At 40.5% G+C, this 19310-nt stretch overlaps 2 protein-coding genes across 51 annotated transcripts in view; one reads left to right on the top strand and one right to left on the bottom strand.

Moving 5' to 3' along the window:
• Nucleotides 1–211: 211 nt before the first annotated feature.
• DONSON (DNA replication fork stabilization factor DONSON) lies at nt 212–14446 on the top strand. Its single transcript, XM_050929292.1, has 10 exons — nt 212–502; nt 4036–4116; nt 6761–6964; nt 7386–7564; nt 10815–10993; nt 11097–11217; nt 11327–11422; nt 12712–12910; nt 13683–13889; nt 14269–14446. The coding sequence occupies exons 1-10, from the start codon at nt 212–214 to the stop codon at nt 14404–14406; spliced, it is 1695 nt and encodes a 564-aa protein (XP_050785249.1). The 3' UTR covers nt 14407–14446.
• Nucleotides 14447–17156: 2710 nt separating this feature from the next.
• The window catches only part of SON (SON DNA and RNA binding protein), a 68786-nt gene continuing 66632 nt past the window's right edge, over nt 17157–19310 (bottom strand). For all 50 annotated transcript variants that reach the window (XM_050928730.1, XM_050928729.1, XM_050928727.1 and 47 more), the window contains one exon: nt 17157–19021. In XM_050928730.1, coding sequence (XP_050784687.1) covers nt 18863–19021 — 159 coding nt within the window. In that variant the 3' untranslated portion in view covers nt 17157–18862. The remainder of the gene's footprint in view (nt 19022–19310) is intronic.

The raw sequence follows: 19310 nt of genomic DNA, 5'->3' as shown, positions 1-19310 counted from the left end.
GGTCTGGCTGCACAGAACGCTTTCAAACCTCATCCAAGCGTTGCTAATACGCCGCTGCCTGCCCGCGTGAGACGACAGTTCTGAGGGAAGCGAGGTTCGCTGCTCACGTCACAGCGCGTGTCCGCCCCGGGGCGGGGCTTGCCGCTTTGCGCGCCAGAATTCGGAGAGCGGAGCCCGGCTCCCGCCAGCCAGCGCCCGGCCCGGCCCCGCCATGTGCGCCGCGGTGCCCGGCTACTCGCCCGGCTTCAAGAGGCCGCCGGAGACGCTGCGGCTGAAGCGGAAAAGGGCCCGGAGGAGCGAGGCCGCCTCCCCGCCCTGCCCCCGGGCGGACCCGGCCTCCGCCCAGCGCCCTTTCCCCAGACCGGGGCGGCGCAATCCCTTCTCCAGCCTGGACAACGCGCCGCGGCCCGGCACTGCCGGGCACCGCCCCCTGGGCACCCCCGAGCTGCAGGAGCAGCGGCCGCCGCCGGGAAGCCAGGCCGCCAGACACCCTCTCTGGCAGGTACCGACCGCCCGCGCTACGGGGACCCTAGCGGCCCCCCTGCCCCAGGGGCTTGGCTGGGTGGAGCCGAGTTCGCTCCCCAGGCCCCGCGAGCAGAGGGAGGAGCGCTAGTAGGGGCGGGGTGGGCTAGTGGCCAGAGCGATGGGCTGGGACTCAGGAGACCGGGCTGTGTTCCTGGCACCGGTGAGCAGTAGGATGGCCAGGCTGACCTTTGCAAAGCACCTTGGGTAGACAGGGCCAGCTCTTGGTTTTTTGCTCCTCCAAGCAACAAAATTTTTGGCTACCCCTGACCCCAGCCTCTTCCCCCCCCCCCCCCATGCGTCCTTGCTTCCCCACACACACCCACACCCCTTGCCACCCTAGCCCTAGGTCACTGGTAACTCACTCCCAGGGAAGGTCATTCAGCAGGAATTTTGGATGTGCACAGACAGGTTGGGTTCCTATATGGTTACAGAGCTGCAGTAAAGTGGAACAATTTTCAGCTTGTGTGATTGGAGGAGATCTAGATACATATTATAAGACTGTCCTCAGTAAATGAGGAAAAGTTGAGATGTCTTTATTATTCTTTTGTTCCACTCTTTTTGTTTCTATGGAGAATTTGCCAATGCAATATTAGTCTTCCTTTTAAACAAATAAAACTTTTTAAAAAAAAAATAGCAATTGCTGTTGAAAATATCAATTCCAGTCCTAAAAACGACTGGGAAGCATTTCTTGCCTCTTCATTTCTTATCCTACTTTTTCTACAGGAAGTTACAGTGGATCAGTATATTTGATTTGGGAGAAATGAAGTAACAGCTGCCCAAACCGAGCTTGAGCACTCCTGAATTGTGAGGGTGTTCAAATCTGGAAGGCAGCTGCTAGATTCCCTTTCTGAATATTAGCTAAATCTGGAAAGGAAATATCAGTTTCTGCTTCCATGGCTCAGAAGTGGAAATCCTCCTACGTGCCTGGTATTGTATCTAAAGCTGCCGAAGTCCCCTAGCAGATCCTCCCCTCCCTTACTCTCCATTTAAAATTCCAGTGGGATCCACGTACCTCCCTTGCTAGGCTTCAGATAGAGAGGTGCACTGTCCATTTAGTCCACCCAATTCCTTCTTTTGGGGGCTGCAACATGAGGTCACACCAGTATCCTTAATCCCTGGGGATGTCTTCTGAAGGGGACATCTGGGGCAAAGCCTTCTACTCCTTGGGCACACTTGTTCCCCATTCACAGTGCCACCCCTTCCAACTGCCAGCATTGCTCAGCTATTTCACTCCCTACTCCTCCCTTTCCTGTTATCACCCAAGGGATTGCTGGGAAATGTAGTTCTTTCCCTGCTCCAGGGCTGGCTCTATAGGCAGGGAGCTAGGCAAGGAACTACAGCTCCCAGGGTCCCATGGGTTCTGAGCTCCCATGCTGGATTCCCACCTGCTCCTTGGCTTCACTTTTGCAGGGTTGTGAGAGGGGAGGAAGTGAGTTAAAAAAAAAAAAATGGCCAAAATGATGCCCCCTGGAAATGTGCTGCCCCAAGCACCTGCTTGTTTTGCTGCTGCCTAGAGCCAGCCCTATGGGTAGGTCTTCAGTGCAGTATTAGACCCCTAGTGGGGTGACTCAGGCTCCCCTAGCTCAGGTGGCCGGGGCTGTCCGATGGCGATATAGGCACTTGAGCTGGAGCTCAGGCTCTGAAACCTGGTCAAGGGGAGGGTGTCCCAGAGCCTGCGCTCCAGCCCAAGCCCAAAACATCCACACTGCAGTTTTGTAGTCCCTTAATCTGAGTTCTGCCAGCCTGAGTTAACTGACACAGGGCAGGTGTGGCTGTGCCATTGGTCTCTTATGCCAGTGTAGACCCACCATTTAAGATCTGCTGATAAAAAGAGCTAGGAATTATCGGTAGCGCTAGAGTTGATTGAAATGGCTTTTTTTTTTTTTTTTTTTTTTTAAATGATGGGAGGGTTTGGGGTGAGTGGAGTGGGGTTAGAATCAGTATTGGCAATTTCCCAGGAAAAACTAGTTTAGGACAGGGTGCTGGTAAATACTGGCCTAAATCCAATTTAAACCAGGAAACTGGGGGAAAGAATTGCATCAGTGTCCAGCCAGTTTGGCACAGAATGAATCTCTTCAAACTTTGAGTACATCCCTTGGTAACAGAGGAAGAGGCTCCGAAAGCTGCTACGGAATGCTGGATGGCTAAATGGACCTGGACTGAAAACTCTGCATGCTTCTGATTGCTTAATGCTTCTAGCCTACAACTCTGCAATATTGCCATTTTCATACAATCAAATGTTTTTGATTTTTGTTGATAGAATATTGAAAACTGAAATATGAGTGGACAGGCACAACTTTCTTGAGAAAGTACCAAAGCAGAGTGTATACAGACATTCTCATGTTCAGTATTAAATTACATATATTAAGCCCACTGCAGTTTTACTTTTTATTTATACAACTCTACATTAATATACTGACTTATGTAATCACAGTTTGAATGTGTAACTAAAACTAAATATAAGGTAGTATGCATTAGCGAAACGGTTTTTAAAATAGAAAATGCCTTAAATTGGGACAAACAAGTTTTTCCTGGAGCAGTAAATACAGTGATTTTTACCTAGCAAAATCCACCTCTGGTAAATAGCATCCCATCCCTGGTTGGGATTTTTTTCCCTCTCTCTGAAGGGGAAAAAAGAGAGTCGGGTGGTAGTTGGGACCTAAAAGACACGTTTACTTTTGTCCTTTTATTTTAATTATTATTACTATTATTAAAAAGTTCAGTCACAGTCACTTGGTTGTAGAGCACTTCATACCCCGGCACCTAGTGAAATCCCAGAAGGGGAGAGAAATATATTCTCCTACTGGAATTAACACCCTGTCCTAGTGTCATGTGGATATCTTTCAGACTATTTAGTCGGTAAATCTAGCCCTCCCTTCCCCCCCACTCCATTATGAGTAGTGCTTGGAGAAGTGTCTATTGGAGGGTAATGCTGTTTTGTGAACTACTTACAAGGCTTTTTAAAACTTTCAGTCATATGTAGAATTAAAGCCACTTTTATACAATTTAAGAAAAGCGTTTTGGTAGGGAGAAGCAGATTCCACTGGTTTATCTGTTAAGGTTGTGGGAAGGGGTGTTGCACAAAAGTATTGTACCTGTGTATAAAACAGTTAAAGGAACAACAGGAAAATTTACTTGTTGCTCTCATTTAGTGTGCTCCATACTATACTAACACAAAGGAGGATGCGTGTGTTCAGTAGTGCAATTTTTATAATTCTCAAGCTATTTAGCTGAAGAAAGGGACTCTCAAAGCTCAAACTTTCCAATACATTTGAAGTTCAATCTAAGAAAATCACTAAACTTACAAATGTATTTACATCTTGAAAATGCCTTTTAATTGTTGCCACCAGAGAGTGAAATATTCTAATATGTGCTATTTATAATGGTCAGTTTTCAATATCACATGAAATTACACTTAAAGATCACCCTTAAAACAAAATTGTCAATTTAACTCTCAACTTTGCTTAACTTAATCTAAAGTTTAATAACTGTCTTTCTTTCTTTCTTTAGTTTTTAGATACTCTTCAGGAAAATAAATCCACCTGGAAAGAAGAGTGTTCTGAAAGAGCAGATTTTGCCACATTAACCAATGTAGGAAGCCATAAATATTGTTTTTGGAGTGTTTAATGTTTCATCATGCACAAAAAAGCTTTAAAAGCGACAAAGAGTCCTGTGGCACCTTATAAACTAACAGACGTATTAGAGCGTAAGCTTATGTGGGCAAATACCCACTTAGTCAGGTGCATGTAGTGGGGCCACTACATGCATCTGACTAAGTGGGTATTTGCCCACGGAAGCTTATGCCCCAATACATCTGTTAGTTTATAAGGTGCCACAGGACTCTTTGTCGCTTTTTACAGATCCAGACTAAAATGGCTACCCTGATACTAAAAAGCTTAAATTTTGTCTTTTTTTTTTTTGTGTGCTTTGCTTTGTTCAGTGTCATCTAGATTTTACTAGAATGTTACAATTGTAGGACTTTTTCTTAGAATGCCTTGAAGTTCAGTATTAAGTTGACACCAACTTAAATTTCATATTTTGTCTGAAATCTTTACTACTTGACATGTAAATTTACTGTAACAGAAAGGGATTAGAAAAATTCTTTCAATTTGTTTACTTTGCGCCTCTCACAGGAACTTCTAACAATTTTCTTGTCTGCTTGTATAGTCATTCACTTTCCCTGTTGTACCTATAGGTCTTTCAGTGCTGTAACAGAAAAGAGAGAAACGCTCCCCTCTCTTTTTTTTTTTTTTTTAAGAAAGTAAAACTACAAACATTGATAACAGACTTTAGCAGGGTGTAATTCCTGAAACTAACTTTTTGAAGCTAACTAGATTTCAAGTTGTGTGCAGTGTTGTTGTAGCTGTGTTGGTACCAGGATATTAGCGAGACAAGGTAAATGAGGTAATACCTTTTGAGCTTACACAGCTCTTTCAGAAGAAGAATAATTTTGTCCTGTCGTAAACAGATAGTTAAGGGTTAATGTCTCTTTTACCTGTAAAGGGTTAAGAAGCTCAGTAAACCTGGCTGACACCTGACCAGAGGACCAGTAGGGGGACAAGATACTTTCAAATCTTGGTGGAGGGAAGTCTTTGTTTGTGCTTTTTGTTTGTTGTTGTTCACTCTTGGGACTAAGAGGGACTAGCGTACATCCAGGCTCTCCAAATCTTTCTGAATCAGTCTCTCATGTTTCAAACTTGTAAGTAATTAGCCAGGCAAGGCGTGTTAGTCTTATGTTTGTTTTCTCAACTTGTAAATGTTTTTTTGCTGGAAGGATTTTTACCTCTGTTTGCTGTAACTTTGAACCTGAGGGGGGAGGTCCCCTCTGGTCTATAGGAATCTGATTATCCTGTAAAGCATTTTCCATCCTGATTTTACAGAGATGATTTTTATCTTTCTTTAATTAAAAGCTTTCTTTTTTAAGAACCTGATTGATTTTTCCTTGTTTTAAGATCCAAGGGGATTGGGTCTGGACTCACCAGGGATTGGTGGGGGGAAAAAGAGGGGGGATGGTTAATTCCTTCTCGTTTTAAGATCCAAGGGGTTTGGATCTGTGTTCACCAGGGTAGTGGTGAAGCCTCTCAAGGCAACCCAGAGAGGGGAAAGTTTTAGGGGGGACAGAAAGTGCCCCAGACACTGAAATTCTGGGTGGTGGCAGTGTTACCAGATCTAAGCTAGTAATTAAGCTTAGAAGGGTCTATGCAGGTCCCCCACATCTGTACCCTAAAGTTCAGAGTGGGGAAAGAAACCTTGACAGCTCGAAAGCTTCTCTCTCTCACCAACAGAAGTTGGTCCAATAAAATATATTACCACACCCACCTTTTCTCTCTAGATTTCAAGTTAACAGTCAAAATCTAGATTTCAACCAACTTGTATCGGGGTTAGGAGGAAACTTTCTCTAAGGGGACAGTTATCCCTTACTGCCTAAAGGATTTCATGCACCTTCTGTGAAGCATTTGGTACTGTCCAGCCACCAACAATGGCGACCGGCTTAGATGGACCACTGGTCTGATCTGGCATGGCATTCATATCATCTTAAACTTGTACATAATAAAATAATAAAAAAAAAAAAAAATACAGAGACAAGTCTCTTAAGATGTCAGTGAAAACAACTTGTTTTTATTTGGATGAAAACCTTCTCCTGCAGTTTGCAACCCAAACACTGCAGTATTGTGTGAGGATGTATATCTGAGCTGGAAAGTGATCGTGACTCAAAACAGTGATTTTGGCTAGTCTATCTTAATTGATATAAACTGAAATACAAAATAACATTTGATAATTTTAGAAAAATGTAGCAGCTTACGGTATTTGTAAACGAGGAACAACTTAAATTTTGCATGTGTGTTCCTCTGCTATGACTAAGTACTAGGCACTGTTGTATTTACAGTAATAGCAATCAATGGGTAAGGAATGCTTCTGTCCAGTGCAATAAAGGTAAAAGTTTGGAGTTTTTTTGCAAGGACTTGCGTGCTTTCTTTGCATGGGTTCATATTGGTGGTCCATCAATTCCTGTATCTTGTATGCTTGCAAGTATCAAGTGCTTTAAATGAAAGTGCAAGAAACCCCCATAGTGGCCAATTATGAAATAACTTTTTTTCCCTGAGGAAAAAACTTCCTCTAATCCTTGTTAGTAGTTGACTTATGCCTTGAAGCATGAGTGTCTGTATGCTTTCCGAAAACACTGGCTGAAAAATATTTCTTATATTTTGACTTTACATTATTTCTATTTTGTAAGGATCTTCATTTACCTGTTTCCATACCTGATGTTTCCTGCTCACCAAGCACAGAATTTCCTGCAGACTGGAGTATTAAAACTCGACTTCTATTCATGTCTTCCCAACCTTTTACTTGGGCAGAGCATTTAAAGGCACAAGAAGAGGCTCAAGGATTTACCCAGCACTGTAGAGCAACATCAGTCAATTTCCCACAAAGCATACAGGTAGTCATTCTCCTGTAATCATGTTAAATATAATGGAGATGCTGGGTGTGGAGGATCTGTTGGTTTTTGTTTTGTTCTGTAAGTTCTTGTGTACACTGGGAATAGCCCTTATTGAGCAACTGGTGTAACTGCACCAGCGCTGACCACTTACTGCAGAAAAAGGAAAGTCAGGGTTTGCAGCAACTGTGAGATTGTTAAATTAAGGTTTAGACCTTGAACTGGGTGTACAACAGTGCAAACAGTACTGGTGCAGTTCCCTAGTTGCTGCCTACCACTTGCTGAATTGGGGCTATTCACTAGAATAGACAAGGCCTTAAGTTTTATATGTAAAATAAATACTTGAAGTGCCAGAAAGGGAGACTGTCCAGCTCTCTGAGAAGAAAGATATTACCAATCTTATTAAACACTGTTTGGAATTTAGGAACCAAAGCTGTCCACGGAACTCCGCTGTGCATTCCAGCAAAGTCTTATTTATTGGCTTCACCCTTCACTGCCATGGCTACAGCTATTCCCTCGTATTGGAGCAGATAGGAAAATAGCTGGAAAGACTAGTCTTTGGTCATGTGATGAAACACTGCAACAGGTTCTGAGGAGTGAGTGGTAAGTTGAACTGAAGAACTTCTGGGTTTGGTAAACCCAAATACTTGAATTACTGTCTTTTAATTTAATTATGTATTTGTCCTCATTCCTGTGGAAAACGCTTTCCTTCACCAAGAACATTTATCATTTTGAGGGTCTCTGTATTCCCACTTGTACATGGCATCCCTTCTGTTGAGCTGCAGAACTGTTTCAAAGCAGTGTCCATTAGGGGTGCACTAGAGACCTCACATGACGGTGACATCATCACCCTACTCTGTATAAGGGATTGTGTGTGCATCCCCCCAATTGCCTCAGTTTCTTCACCACCACCAGAGAAAGCAACAGTTGCTTTTGTCCTCAAGCTAGATCTTCCCTTAGTCTAATTTACAAGAAAATAAGATGATGATGATGTATAGTAGTTATGTCTGGTGCCTTCTACAGCTGAACAAAGATTTACTCGATGACCCACTGTGCAGTTCCCCACACCTTCACTCCCCATGCTGGAATGGGGAAACATCTGAGTCTCCAGATTCATTTGGTTTCTCATTGTCTACAGCCTGATACTCTTGTCCTGTTGGAGGTACCTAGACCAGTCTCCTTGCTGAGGTTCTTTGACACAAAACTCACTTTGCCAATCCAGCCTCTCTGCTGCCTTCTATCGTGGGCCCAAGATGGAATCTCCTCTACATAATTTTAGGAGCAAGTGCTTTATCCAGTGCTGCTGGGAAAATCAAAAGCAGCACCCAAGACCAAAGTGACACTGCCTCTGAAAGCATCAATAGCACTGACAATGACAAAAGAACTGACCACCTCACAGCCTATTCCTCATTCAGCACTGCTGCCATTGACTCCAAATCTCTCCTCCACTGCAGACACCTGTCTGTGCAGGTGCCTGTTGTGAGACGAGCTTCTTCTGTTGCCTTTTCCCAAGAGGGGCAGAAGTAGAAGAGGGATGCCCCGTCCCTTTCTTCTTTCATACTTTCCATCCCACAAGGGCCTTGGAGATTTACTGCACTACTATCACCTTTTCTCCACAATTCTCTGGAGTCAGGCATATCAACGCCTATTAACTTGAACTCTTCTCTGGTTAAGGGCAAACCAATCTTCTCTCTGCCTACAATCTTGTTTCCTGAAGGGCATTGTGAATGCATTACCCCATCACCACTTGTAGGTCCCACAACAGCAGAAGCTCCTTAAATCTTGTCTGACAAAGCTAATAAGCCTTTCCCATGATCCTCTAGCGTAAGCATTTCGAGCATCTGCAGATACAGTTGCTAGCAGGTTTAGTGCTTTGATCACCAAACCTTTACACTGTGGTCCACAAAGACAAGTGTGCCATTAGGCCCATCTCGGCTTCATGCCTAAGGTGATCTCAGGTTCCCACTTATCAGTGTTTTCCCTTCCCCGTGTTGTTCGTTAACAGACACCCATACCTACCCAAGGAAACTTACCTCCATACCCCTTGATGTAGTGAGGGTGCTCTTTTCTTATCTGGAAAAGACCATGGCCTCTAGAAAATCTCCTAAGTTTTTTTTATCGCATATGTGGAAAGATGCCAATAAGAGCCCATTAGCAAACAAACTCTCACTGGTTAAGGAGATATATAGATACTAGCTAAGAATCCAGTACCTCCTGGTTTAAAGACCTACTCCTTAAGAGCCACCACGGTGTCAGTAACAAGCATTAGGAAGGTTCCCAGTCTGGAGTCATGCATAGGAGCGACTTGGAGTTTGATGCACTTTCACCAGACAGTGATCCTTGGATTTAGCATGGTTCTCCAGTGCCTAGTTTGGGAGAGCAGTGCTACAGTCCTTTTCAGTTAAACTCCTCACCGTCTGCCAACCTGATGGGGCACTCCTTGCTAATCTCCCATTGGGGGAATGTACAAAGACTTTCTAAGAAGAAAGGTTACTTATCAATAATTGTTCTGGGTTTGCACTGACAGTCCTCCCATCTTCTTCCTTACCTTAGAATTTTAATTAACAGCAGGCCTCTGGTTTGGGGAAAAACTGAGGCAGATGAGTGATTGCACTTCCTCGCGTAGGGTGATGACTTTCATGTGAGATCTCTCATTGTCCTTCCCAATGCACATAACTTTATCAAAGAGACAAGGTGGGTGAGGTATTATCTTTTATTGGACCAACTTCTGTCAGAGCTCTTCTGTAGGTCTGAGAAACTTACTACACAGCTAAGTACAAGGTGGAACAGATTGTTTAGCATACATAGCTAATACACACATTTCAAGGAACCATTCAAGGTGAAATGGCTTGTCTCTTTTGCCAACAGAAGTTGGTCCAATAAAAGATATTACTTCACCCACCTTGTCTCTCTAATATCCTGGGATCCACACAACTAAAACAACACTGCATATAACTCTATCAGGGTAGTTTCACAGCTCATTACCAGGGACACCATATTCTAAATACAGAGGCAACTCTTGAACAATAGTTACTACAATGGAATCCATAACTTACAAACTAGTGGAGATTGAGGAGGTCTTAAAAGTGAACATCTCAAAATTACCATAGGGTACAGTGCATAAGTTGCAATATGGTGCATTGGTTTCTGGCCTTCAAACCACTGCAAAGCAATTTCTGATGCATTGAAATGTAAAGAGATTGACTTGTTCTTCATAGACACCACTTTCATTATTATTTTTGTGCTCCCCCACACACAGGGAAAAATGGTTCATAAAACTGATAATTTGTAAAACAGGTGTTTGTAAAATTTGAAGGTTACTACAGTAGGAAAACCTCTCTTTCTCATGGCTACATAAGCAGACATGCAAAGCTCCTATAAAATCCTATCATAGTAAAGGGAGCTGAATACTCTCAGTAGCCAGTCTTAAGACTCTACAGCTAACTTTTTGTGTTGAATGCCTTTCCAAGCCTAGCTGTTGATTGGAGAGAATTTTGCTAAACTATGAACAAGTTTCCTTTAATGCTTTGTGGGAATTAATACACTAAGGAGAAAACTTCTCGACAGCTCAACATCTACAATCAGGGCCACACTTTATCAAAAGAGCTCAGCACAGTGGGTGATAACTCCTGAAAATTTGGCCCTAGATGTTCCAAGACTACCTCTTTCAAACCTGGTAATACTGGGTGCATGTTATCTACAATACCCTAAAACTGAGAAACATTATGGAGTATTTTATTTCAAACTATTTGAGATCCAGGTGGTTGTTTTTAGCAGGTGGCAATAGTTTTAAAAAAAGTCTCTTGCAGAATGGTCATCTAAAATTTTATAACTTCTTTCCTCTAACCTGCAGGTCTGTCAGTTTTACTTCCCTATATAATCTTCTCAAAGCCAAGCTGTGTCCCTATTTCTATGTTTGTACCTACCAATTTACTGTGCTGTTTCGCACAGCAGGCCTTGCAGGAAGTGATGTTATCACAGCTGTTGTTTCTCCCACAACCAGGGGTTTAAGGGAAGCCATGAGAAATGAAGGTAAGACTGAGTTCCTTCCAATAAGATTTCAATAACATACAAAACTCATGTTCTAACACAGTTATGTATGTAAACCATTCATTTGCTTACCTTCCCTACTCAGGTATAGAATTTTCTTTACCTTTGGTAGAAGAAACTAGGAGCAAGACACAGAAAAACTCTGAAACCAACTTGGATACAGAAGTTAACAGTCCTGAAACAGGCAAAAACACTGAAGATGGAGAGTATGTAACAATCGTCTGTGTCTAGAATTTAAATGTGCTTGTCACTACCTAGACAATTTAATATATATTAATGTGGAGTATTTTAATCGTTTTAATCTGTTTTTCCTAGGGAACAAGGAGTGAGTGACGATGAAAGTTTCTCTTGGCTTGAGGAAATGGGAGTCCAAGACAAGATTAAAAAGCCAGATGCAATTTCTGTCAAACTGTATCCTTTTGAGTACCATAATATATCAAAAACAGGCATTGGAGTACTTCATTTTTCTGTGAAAATCTGTGGGTTTTGAATCATAGTCCATCAGTGACTGTGCGATGATGATTCTGTAGAATTTTCAGTTAGTGATGAACTTTTTACAGTAAGTGTTCATAAAAGCTGTGTCTCCTTCTGTACTTAACAGTGCAGCTTTACCTTTTTTTTAAAGCAGAAAATAGTTACAGGATCACTAAGTGACTACACTTTTTATTGTACCCAATATTAACGTAGATTCTATGAGAATATAAAACGTAAAGAGTGAAAATAGGTCTGTTACTGACCTGCCTTCTGATTAAGCTTAGAGTAATAGTAACTGCATTCTCTCTTACCTGTGTATTTAAAGTACATTTTCTTTTTATGGAAAAACTGGTTTCTGTCAAGCTTATCTGGTTATAAATTTTACCCAAGACTAGGCGGTATAGATTCCATGTGGCATAACAGAAATATACCACTTGTTATACAGCTACATGGTGGGTGCCTGTGATGAAATGATGTAAACAAATCATGTCAGTTCTAGGTTTTCTGTCAACTGGTATTTCTACACATCCATGTCCAAACTATTATGGCACGTCTCTCTGTATTTGATGTGCTTTTGTATTTTGATATAAGAACCAATTCCACCTATTTCTGCCAAGATAAGGAATAATCAGCAAACTTCACTTGTAAAGCCATACATAGCATGCTAGGTCAAATTTCCGTTGTTCAACTGCCTTCTCAGTAATCTATATATGACCAGTACAGACCAGTGTGGCGATATCAAAGACACTTCTCCCCTACAGATCATAAGCTGTTTGTCATCTCCCAGAATGGGTCAGTAGGAAGACTTTTTTATTAGACAAGCTGACAGTTTGGTTAAAGATATTTGTCTACACAAACTTATGTACTAGTACAAACCTAAAACTGGGAACAGTACCTTATTTCACACACCAGTTTTTCTAGAACTCCCATAAACACAAAACTGTTTTAGTAAAGGCTCTCCCTGAATGGCTATTAAACTAAACAATTTTCCTTTAATGACTTGTTAATTACAAAACAAACAAACAAAAACCACTCTGGAGAACATTCCTTGCCTCATGGTTTCAATAAAGCTAAAGATTAGGCCTAAACTATTTTACCTTTCCAGAGCAAATGTAAATTAGCATAAACCTCTTTTCAGTGAATTTTTACTTGACTTTAATTCTTGGTCTGGTGCATTTGATGCCTTTATTCTTCTTGTATGTTTCCTTTGACCTATATCAATATAGCCTTAAAGAGAAAAATGAAGTGCAAGTGGATCACAAGCCTGAATCTGTTGCATTAGTGAAAGGAACAAACACATTCATGTTGCTGAACTTCTTGATAAACTGTAAGAGTTTAGTAGCTGCTGCAGGCCCTCAAGCAGGGCTCCCACCAACACTGCTGTCCCCAGTTGCTTTTCGAGGTGCAACAATGCAAACGCTCAAGGTAAAAAGCAAAAGAAAGAATGAGTTTCTAGTGCTGTCTGCCTTCAAAAAGAAAAGGGAAGGCTTTATTCCTTCATGTATCTTTGTGGTTACTGCTCCTCCAGAGAGATCCTAGTGATGCCTTTTGTGCTGTTTATAATTTGATGTTGAATTAACAGTTTAATTACAAACCTCGCTATTGGAGTTTCAGGTTGGTAGCACAGATTTAAAGGATTTGGAAACTTAGTTGCGTATAGTCTCACCTTCAAGACACAGGATTAAAATTATACTTGCCACCTTCCCCCTCGCCAGTCACTAAGGTTGCTCTTTTCAAGTATTTTCTTAAAACTCCTGTTGTACTGAGAATCTGGTTAGATCTCTTGAGCTATGTTGGCTGCTGGAGCTGTCCACTTAGATGTGATCTGAAACAATGCCTTATCAATGGTCCTTAAGAGGCAGAGGAGCCTAAAGAATAGTGCTATTAATTATGGTATATGGCCAAATTCCATTATGGCTTGTTTACATTCTCTCAAATTACATTCCCCATGCAGTTGCACACTCTACCTATCAAACTGTTTAGTGTTCTTGTGTATTAGGGTTTAGTATATTGTATAATAAAAATCACACTGTAGCTCATGGCTTGTAGGGATATTGAATAACTTAATGTCTAATATTCATAAAGCACTCTGAGAACCCTGAATTAAAGCTAATCTTAATGTTGAAATTAGTGACAAATCTTATTTTTCAGTTATCTTGATGTATCAAACACTGAATATGTAACTTAATGTTTTCAGGCTCGAAGCATCAATGTGAAAACACCGGTTCACTCATGCTATAATGATATATTTAGCTTGGAGATCACAGGTCCTGTCATGCCCCATTGTCTGCATACTTTGACCATGCTGCTCAAATCTGCACAGAGGGGAGCTTTTTCTGCTGTATTATACACCCATGAGCCAACAGCAGTGTTTAACACTAAGACAGAGAGAATCTTAAATAAGGTAAGTGGACTGAAAGGGTGCTTTCTATGTTAAAGTTAATACTTTTTATCTCTAGAAACAAGAGACTACTGAATGTGGAAAAAACTGCTCCTCCCTTGGGATAATGGCTAACACCCACTTGTTGGCCACTTTAGAGTAACCAGATTACAAGGTTTTATCAATAGTGAGGAGGCTGGGATTCTTAGTCATAACAGTGGAAAAAGCATGTTCATTAAACTGATGGCTTTAACCCAGTCCCTATCGTTTGCTACTCCACTACTAGACTAGGCAGCTTTTCAATATCTACTGCTCATTGGCACAAAAATGGGTATAAAATATGCATTGCTTTCAAACTACTAATCATTTTACCTACCTCTTTTGTGAAACTGCATTTCCACAGGAAACTATGTGCAAGGACCTCACTAAGTGTGGATTGCATCTTAAAACGTTGGATCAATTGATTCAACTTCCAACATTAGGGAAGTCTTCTATACGACTCCTAGAAATGAGAGACTATGCTTATACCTGGAAATCCTAAGTACGCTATTTTAATTCATGAAATGAGACTAGTAGTGTTTGGTCAACACTATACAGATGCTATCGTGTACCAGGAGGGGAGAACTGCCTACTTGCAAAAGCTTTTGGACATAGCGGGTAAGAACTTCTGTTGCACACATCCTCACTCATAAGGCAAATTCCAGTGGAAAAACATATTCTGAATAGTCCAGCAAGAACACTGCCTCTCTCAACCTGCCACAGCTGCATTTGTCTAATGTTTTTAAATAAAGTTTTTATAAACAAGGTAATCTTGTGTTTTCTCCTGTTTTAGAATTAAGAGTGAGGGCCTCTTAAGGGTTAATATTTTCACTAAGGTATGGAACTGTTAGAGGAACCACTTCTAGTTTCTACAGAAGGTGAAGTGGCTCCTACGCTATAGGACACTGGAGGTCAGTGATTATTACATGTTTCAGTATAAAGACAATGATTGGATTAAATAGTGGTTGTCCTCTAGATTAAACCATGATAGCTAAATGAGTTGTAATTGTAAACCTTCACCTTTCATTAAAATGAGAAATTAATCTAAGTGTAACAAGTTGTGACACTTATCCATCTACCAGTGATAACTTAAAGAAAAAAAACAGAGTGGTATCCTTCCCAAGTAGAGTTTATTCTTAGCAGTAACTAAATGTAACTGGAAGCACCTAAAGTTCAAAAGAAGCACAGCTGTCATCTAAAAGGAAAGATTTCAATGCTATTAGTAAGATCAGTTGAATACACTTATGTTCAGTAACTCTGAAACTAGATAGCTTTGTTCTGACATGCTATTTATTACAATACCTGCAACAGAATCTAAATATCTATCTGCTGTTTCATTATGTAGTGGTTCAGCTTTGGTAGACTACAGACTTACCTGTTCACTTGACAAGTAATTTGTCACTTTAAGAGTACATTTTGAAAGGATTCAACAATGAAAAGCACAATGTTAGTGATAACTGAGGCTGACAAGCCACAAGTGACTTTAACCTGTCTCCTGTAGCAGGTGATAGTAAAACACTGATTTAATTATTAACCAATCAGCATGCTTTTACTATATTAACCAGTTATAGTTGATGAAATACTTACTGTTTTCCTCACAGCAAAATGTCAAGTATCAGGGAGTAGCCATGTTAATCTGTACCTACAAAAACAACAAGGAGTCCTGTGGTACCTTGAAAGCTTATGCCCAAATAAATCTGTTAGTCTTTAAGGTGCCACCAGACTCCTTGTTTTCCCAGCAAAATGACTATTTCCCCTCTCATGCTGTTTAAACATCAATATATAGTACTATAGTAAATGGAACAAAGAATTCACATTATTGAGACTCTTTTGGGTAATGCTGATTGCTAATTTGGCTTCTAAACCATCTAGATCTGAGTATCAGTGATCTAGGTTTATGTAAATAGTGGCTATTGACCTCCAATAGACAATCCAAATGTCCCAACTTTAGCTGAAAGTAACTTTTAAGAAACTGACACAGATCCTTGGAGAGCTGTAGAATGCTTTTTACTACTCAGTATAGATTGAGTTCTTAATATCAATATGTAGAACACTGAAGAGGCTGCCCCATGGAAGTTGGAAAGTCAATTAGAAGTTACTGTAGCTCTTGGATTTTAGCTTTGTGTAACTGTTACCTCAACCCATTGAGGCTGGTGTGGTCTACCACTCTACTCCCATCACTGATCTTTAATTCTAATAAAGTGTCCTCCTTTGCTTACTATGCTACTTAGATGAGCAAATTTGATGGTAAAATGAGTTAAATAGGATGCACTTAAAAACAACTACAGTAGTTTAATTTGTTGAAAGTTACTTTAAAAGAGGTGATAATGCTGTTTGGCATTTTATGCATAAATGCTTAAAAGGATTGTTAAAACAAGCAGAGGTTTTAAACTTTAAAATCAGCAGTGTGAAGTCTTCCCTAGGTGTAGAGGACTTGCTTCATCTATATTGATTTCTCTACCTTTAAGCAAGACTAATCTTGCACAGGTTACCTTCATTCTAGTATCTACTTTTGCAGTGCTTTCTGCTGTAACCTTATTCCTTTGTATGGAACTATTTAACCTAAACCAGCTCTTGTGAAAAAGTTCACTTTCTGTGTTGGGCAATAGGGATAGAGTTGTGGCTTCTGAATTTGAATACTCTTATATTGGAGTGTTCCTTTGCACATTACAGTAGAGTACAGGTTTTCCTTGAACCATTTCTAGCCCTGCTTGGTGTGAAGATCATCTTGGAATCAACTGATGCTCATCTTCTTGAACTAGGGCATAATTTTTCACAGGTATTGTATATCCACAGCTCTGACTACAGCTGGAACAGAAGCTGAGCACTTCCAAAAACACTCCCTTATGAGTATCAAGTGGACAACTAGACAAACATGAATATGCATTTAGTGGCCACCTCCCACAATCTTCCAGTCTACTTTCACAACAGACCTAACTTCTGCAGCAAATGAAGCAGGGGCCCAATAATCAACAGCTTCATTCACTTAATGAGGTCAGGGGCCTGGTGGGGAAGGAGAAAGCATGATTAGGTAATTAAGTTTACATGTGCATCTTTAATTCAAGAATTTCCTATTTAAGTGCCTCACTTTACAACAGCAATGGTCTTTGAACACAGCTTTTTAATTTTTCAACTAGAAATTTTAAAAAGCAACAATCCTTTGTGCCACTATTTTTAGAGGGCAGTAGAGTACTGGATACATGGCTTCTGGGTTTGCAGTGTGAACTGATTGATAGAGCAGGGGACAGAGAGGACTCTTGCATGCTACTTTATTTTTAAACAGTGCTATATAGTATTTGTCAATGCCCTTTGTACAGACTGTTATGGAGGAATAGTCCCAATTCACAAATAGCCTAGCGAAGCACACAGATTTTATATATTTTGCTGACAGACAAGCATGGATGGAACTCATCTGCCATATTAGACAGCTAGGTTCTATTCCCAGCTTTGACAAAAGTGACACTGATAAGTTATTCAATAAAAAAGGGTAAAAAGAATAAAGAATTGACATAAATTCTAGTCCTGTTTCTTCCACGGATTAATCTTCTGGCTCCTAGTGCAAAGCTCCTTCACCTCAAGCCAAAGGACAGCTTGATGCATAAGAGGAGCTCCATGATGTCTCTGAATTTGTGGACTTGTGTGCAGTTGACAGGATACAATCTTTGAGGGGGAAATTTTTTTTTAAAGAAATAACTAAGCACATAAACTACTAGGCATGCACAAGTGGCCATTTTCTAAGATTTATAACTCAAAGTATGACATGAGAATTATTTTCCCCCACTGCAAGTTTGCAAACCCCCTACTATCACCAAGTTAGAGGTATTTTTAAAAAGAGAAAAACAGACTGCCTATTTTCCCCACTTACTTTCATCATCAAAAACTGCCAAAACTTTGAATCAAACTTAAAACAAAACCCTCATCCTGTGATGTGTACCAGCACAGAAAACATGAGGCCAAAAATTAGCTTGGTAACTTTATAAACAACTGAAAACATTTCACTATTGCTGCCCCCGATACATACTTCCTAAATTACTGCTTTGGCACAGATCTTAATTACTGTTCACTGACCAATGATTAAGATTATGAACTTGTGCGGCTTTATTGACTGAGCTGGGTACAACAATTGGAGCACCGTTCTAGCCCCCATCCAGTTGTAGATTTGTTATAGTTTAAAATTCACATTAACCACAAATTCATACAATCAACATCAGGCAGTGTGTTAATTTGAGATTGGAATAGACAATTTCATATCTCCTTACCAGAACATGCAAGGGAGAGATGCTTTTACACAGCAGTTCTCATCAATTTCATTGCTGGACTTTCTTCCCTCCCATTTAAGTGAGGTCATTTGCCTATTTTTAGTTTTAAAAGATAAGCAATATGGCCAGTTGCAGTACACCATTGACTTAAACCCCGAACAAGACAGAAGTGGTAATGTAAGCATTGTACAACAGTGCCACAATTTACCTACCTCCTTGGAGGGGGTAACATTACTGGCCCAGTATCTGTCCAGCAGTACATACCAGCCTTTCTAGACTATGATAAGCTGTGCAGCCTTGTTCTGGCTATAGGCAAAAGTACTACAACAGTAGCTTTACCTAGACCAGGGAAAACTGCATTATAGTACAAAAGAGTATGAAAAAGTGTTAACATTCCATATTGAAGAGAAATTGCATGAATTTTAAAACAAGGGTTTAGATTACTGATGCCCTCCAGAGTCTGCCTGTTGAATTTAGTCATTTAAGGAATAATTACATCACTAATGTAAACAATATAAACATACCAAAAACTAAGTATGATTTAAATACATTTTTGATGGTACAAAAGAAAATCCTGAAGGTGTCTGTACAGTTTTTACAATGTGGGAATCACCAATGTATTTACAACATGAAACGGGGAAATACCTTTCTTGTGCAGAATAAAATTATCTGAAATAATGTCAATATAAAAAACAATATCTAGCGGTGTGAGGCACTCCTGAAGATGGTGGCATTGGGCATGCTCTCCTTTGGTACAAGTCCCATCGCTTGGAGAGCTGCAGTTGCTGCTGTGGCTTTAGCATGCTTCTTATTAAGGCTGGGAAAGCTAGGCCTGTATTCATGCCCATTGACCATCACCTGTTTAAGAGAAAAAAATGTACAATACAGTAAGAGATTTAACCAGCTGTTTGTTACTAGTACTGGAAAAGTTTGTTTACAAGAGCCAGAAAAAACAATATGCAAACTTTCTATTAAAGGTAGGCAAAATCTACCTGCAACATGTATGCATGTCCTCACTCAAGTCTCTATTATATTTATGAACTCCTCCATTGGATTTAAATGCTGAAAGACAAGCAAGCACAAACTATGGGGCTGCACTGAGCCTGAGGAAATTAATATTCCTCAAAAACATCAATTCATGAGCTCT

This window comes from Gopherus flavomarginatus, chromosome 1 (assembly GCF_025201925.1).
Source record: "Gopherus flavomarginatus isolate rGopFla2 chromosome 1, rGopFla2.mat.asm, whole genome shotgun sequence".
NCBI lineage: Eukaryota > Metazoa > Chordata > Testudines > Testudinidae > Gopherus > Gopherus flavomarginatus.
Note: the sequence above shows the minus strand (reverse complement) of the source record. Positions and strands in the feature narration are given on the sequence as shown.

Coding starts and splice junctions, on each gene's coding strand:
- DONSON (XM_050929292.1), top strand. CDS start 212: ATGTGCGCCGCGGTGCCCGGCTACTCGCCCGGCTTCAAGAGGCCGCCG. Junction 10,994..11,096: donor GGAAGCCATGAGAAATGAAG/GTAAGACTGAGT, acceptor TTCCCTACTCAG/GTATAGAATTTTCTTTACCT. Junction 12,911..13,682: donor CAACAATGCAAACGCTCAAG/GTAAAAAGCAAA, acceptor TAATGTTTTCAG/GCTCGAAGCATCAATGTGAA.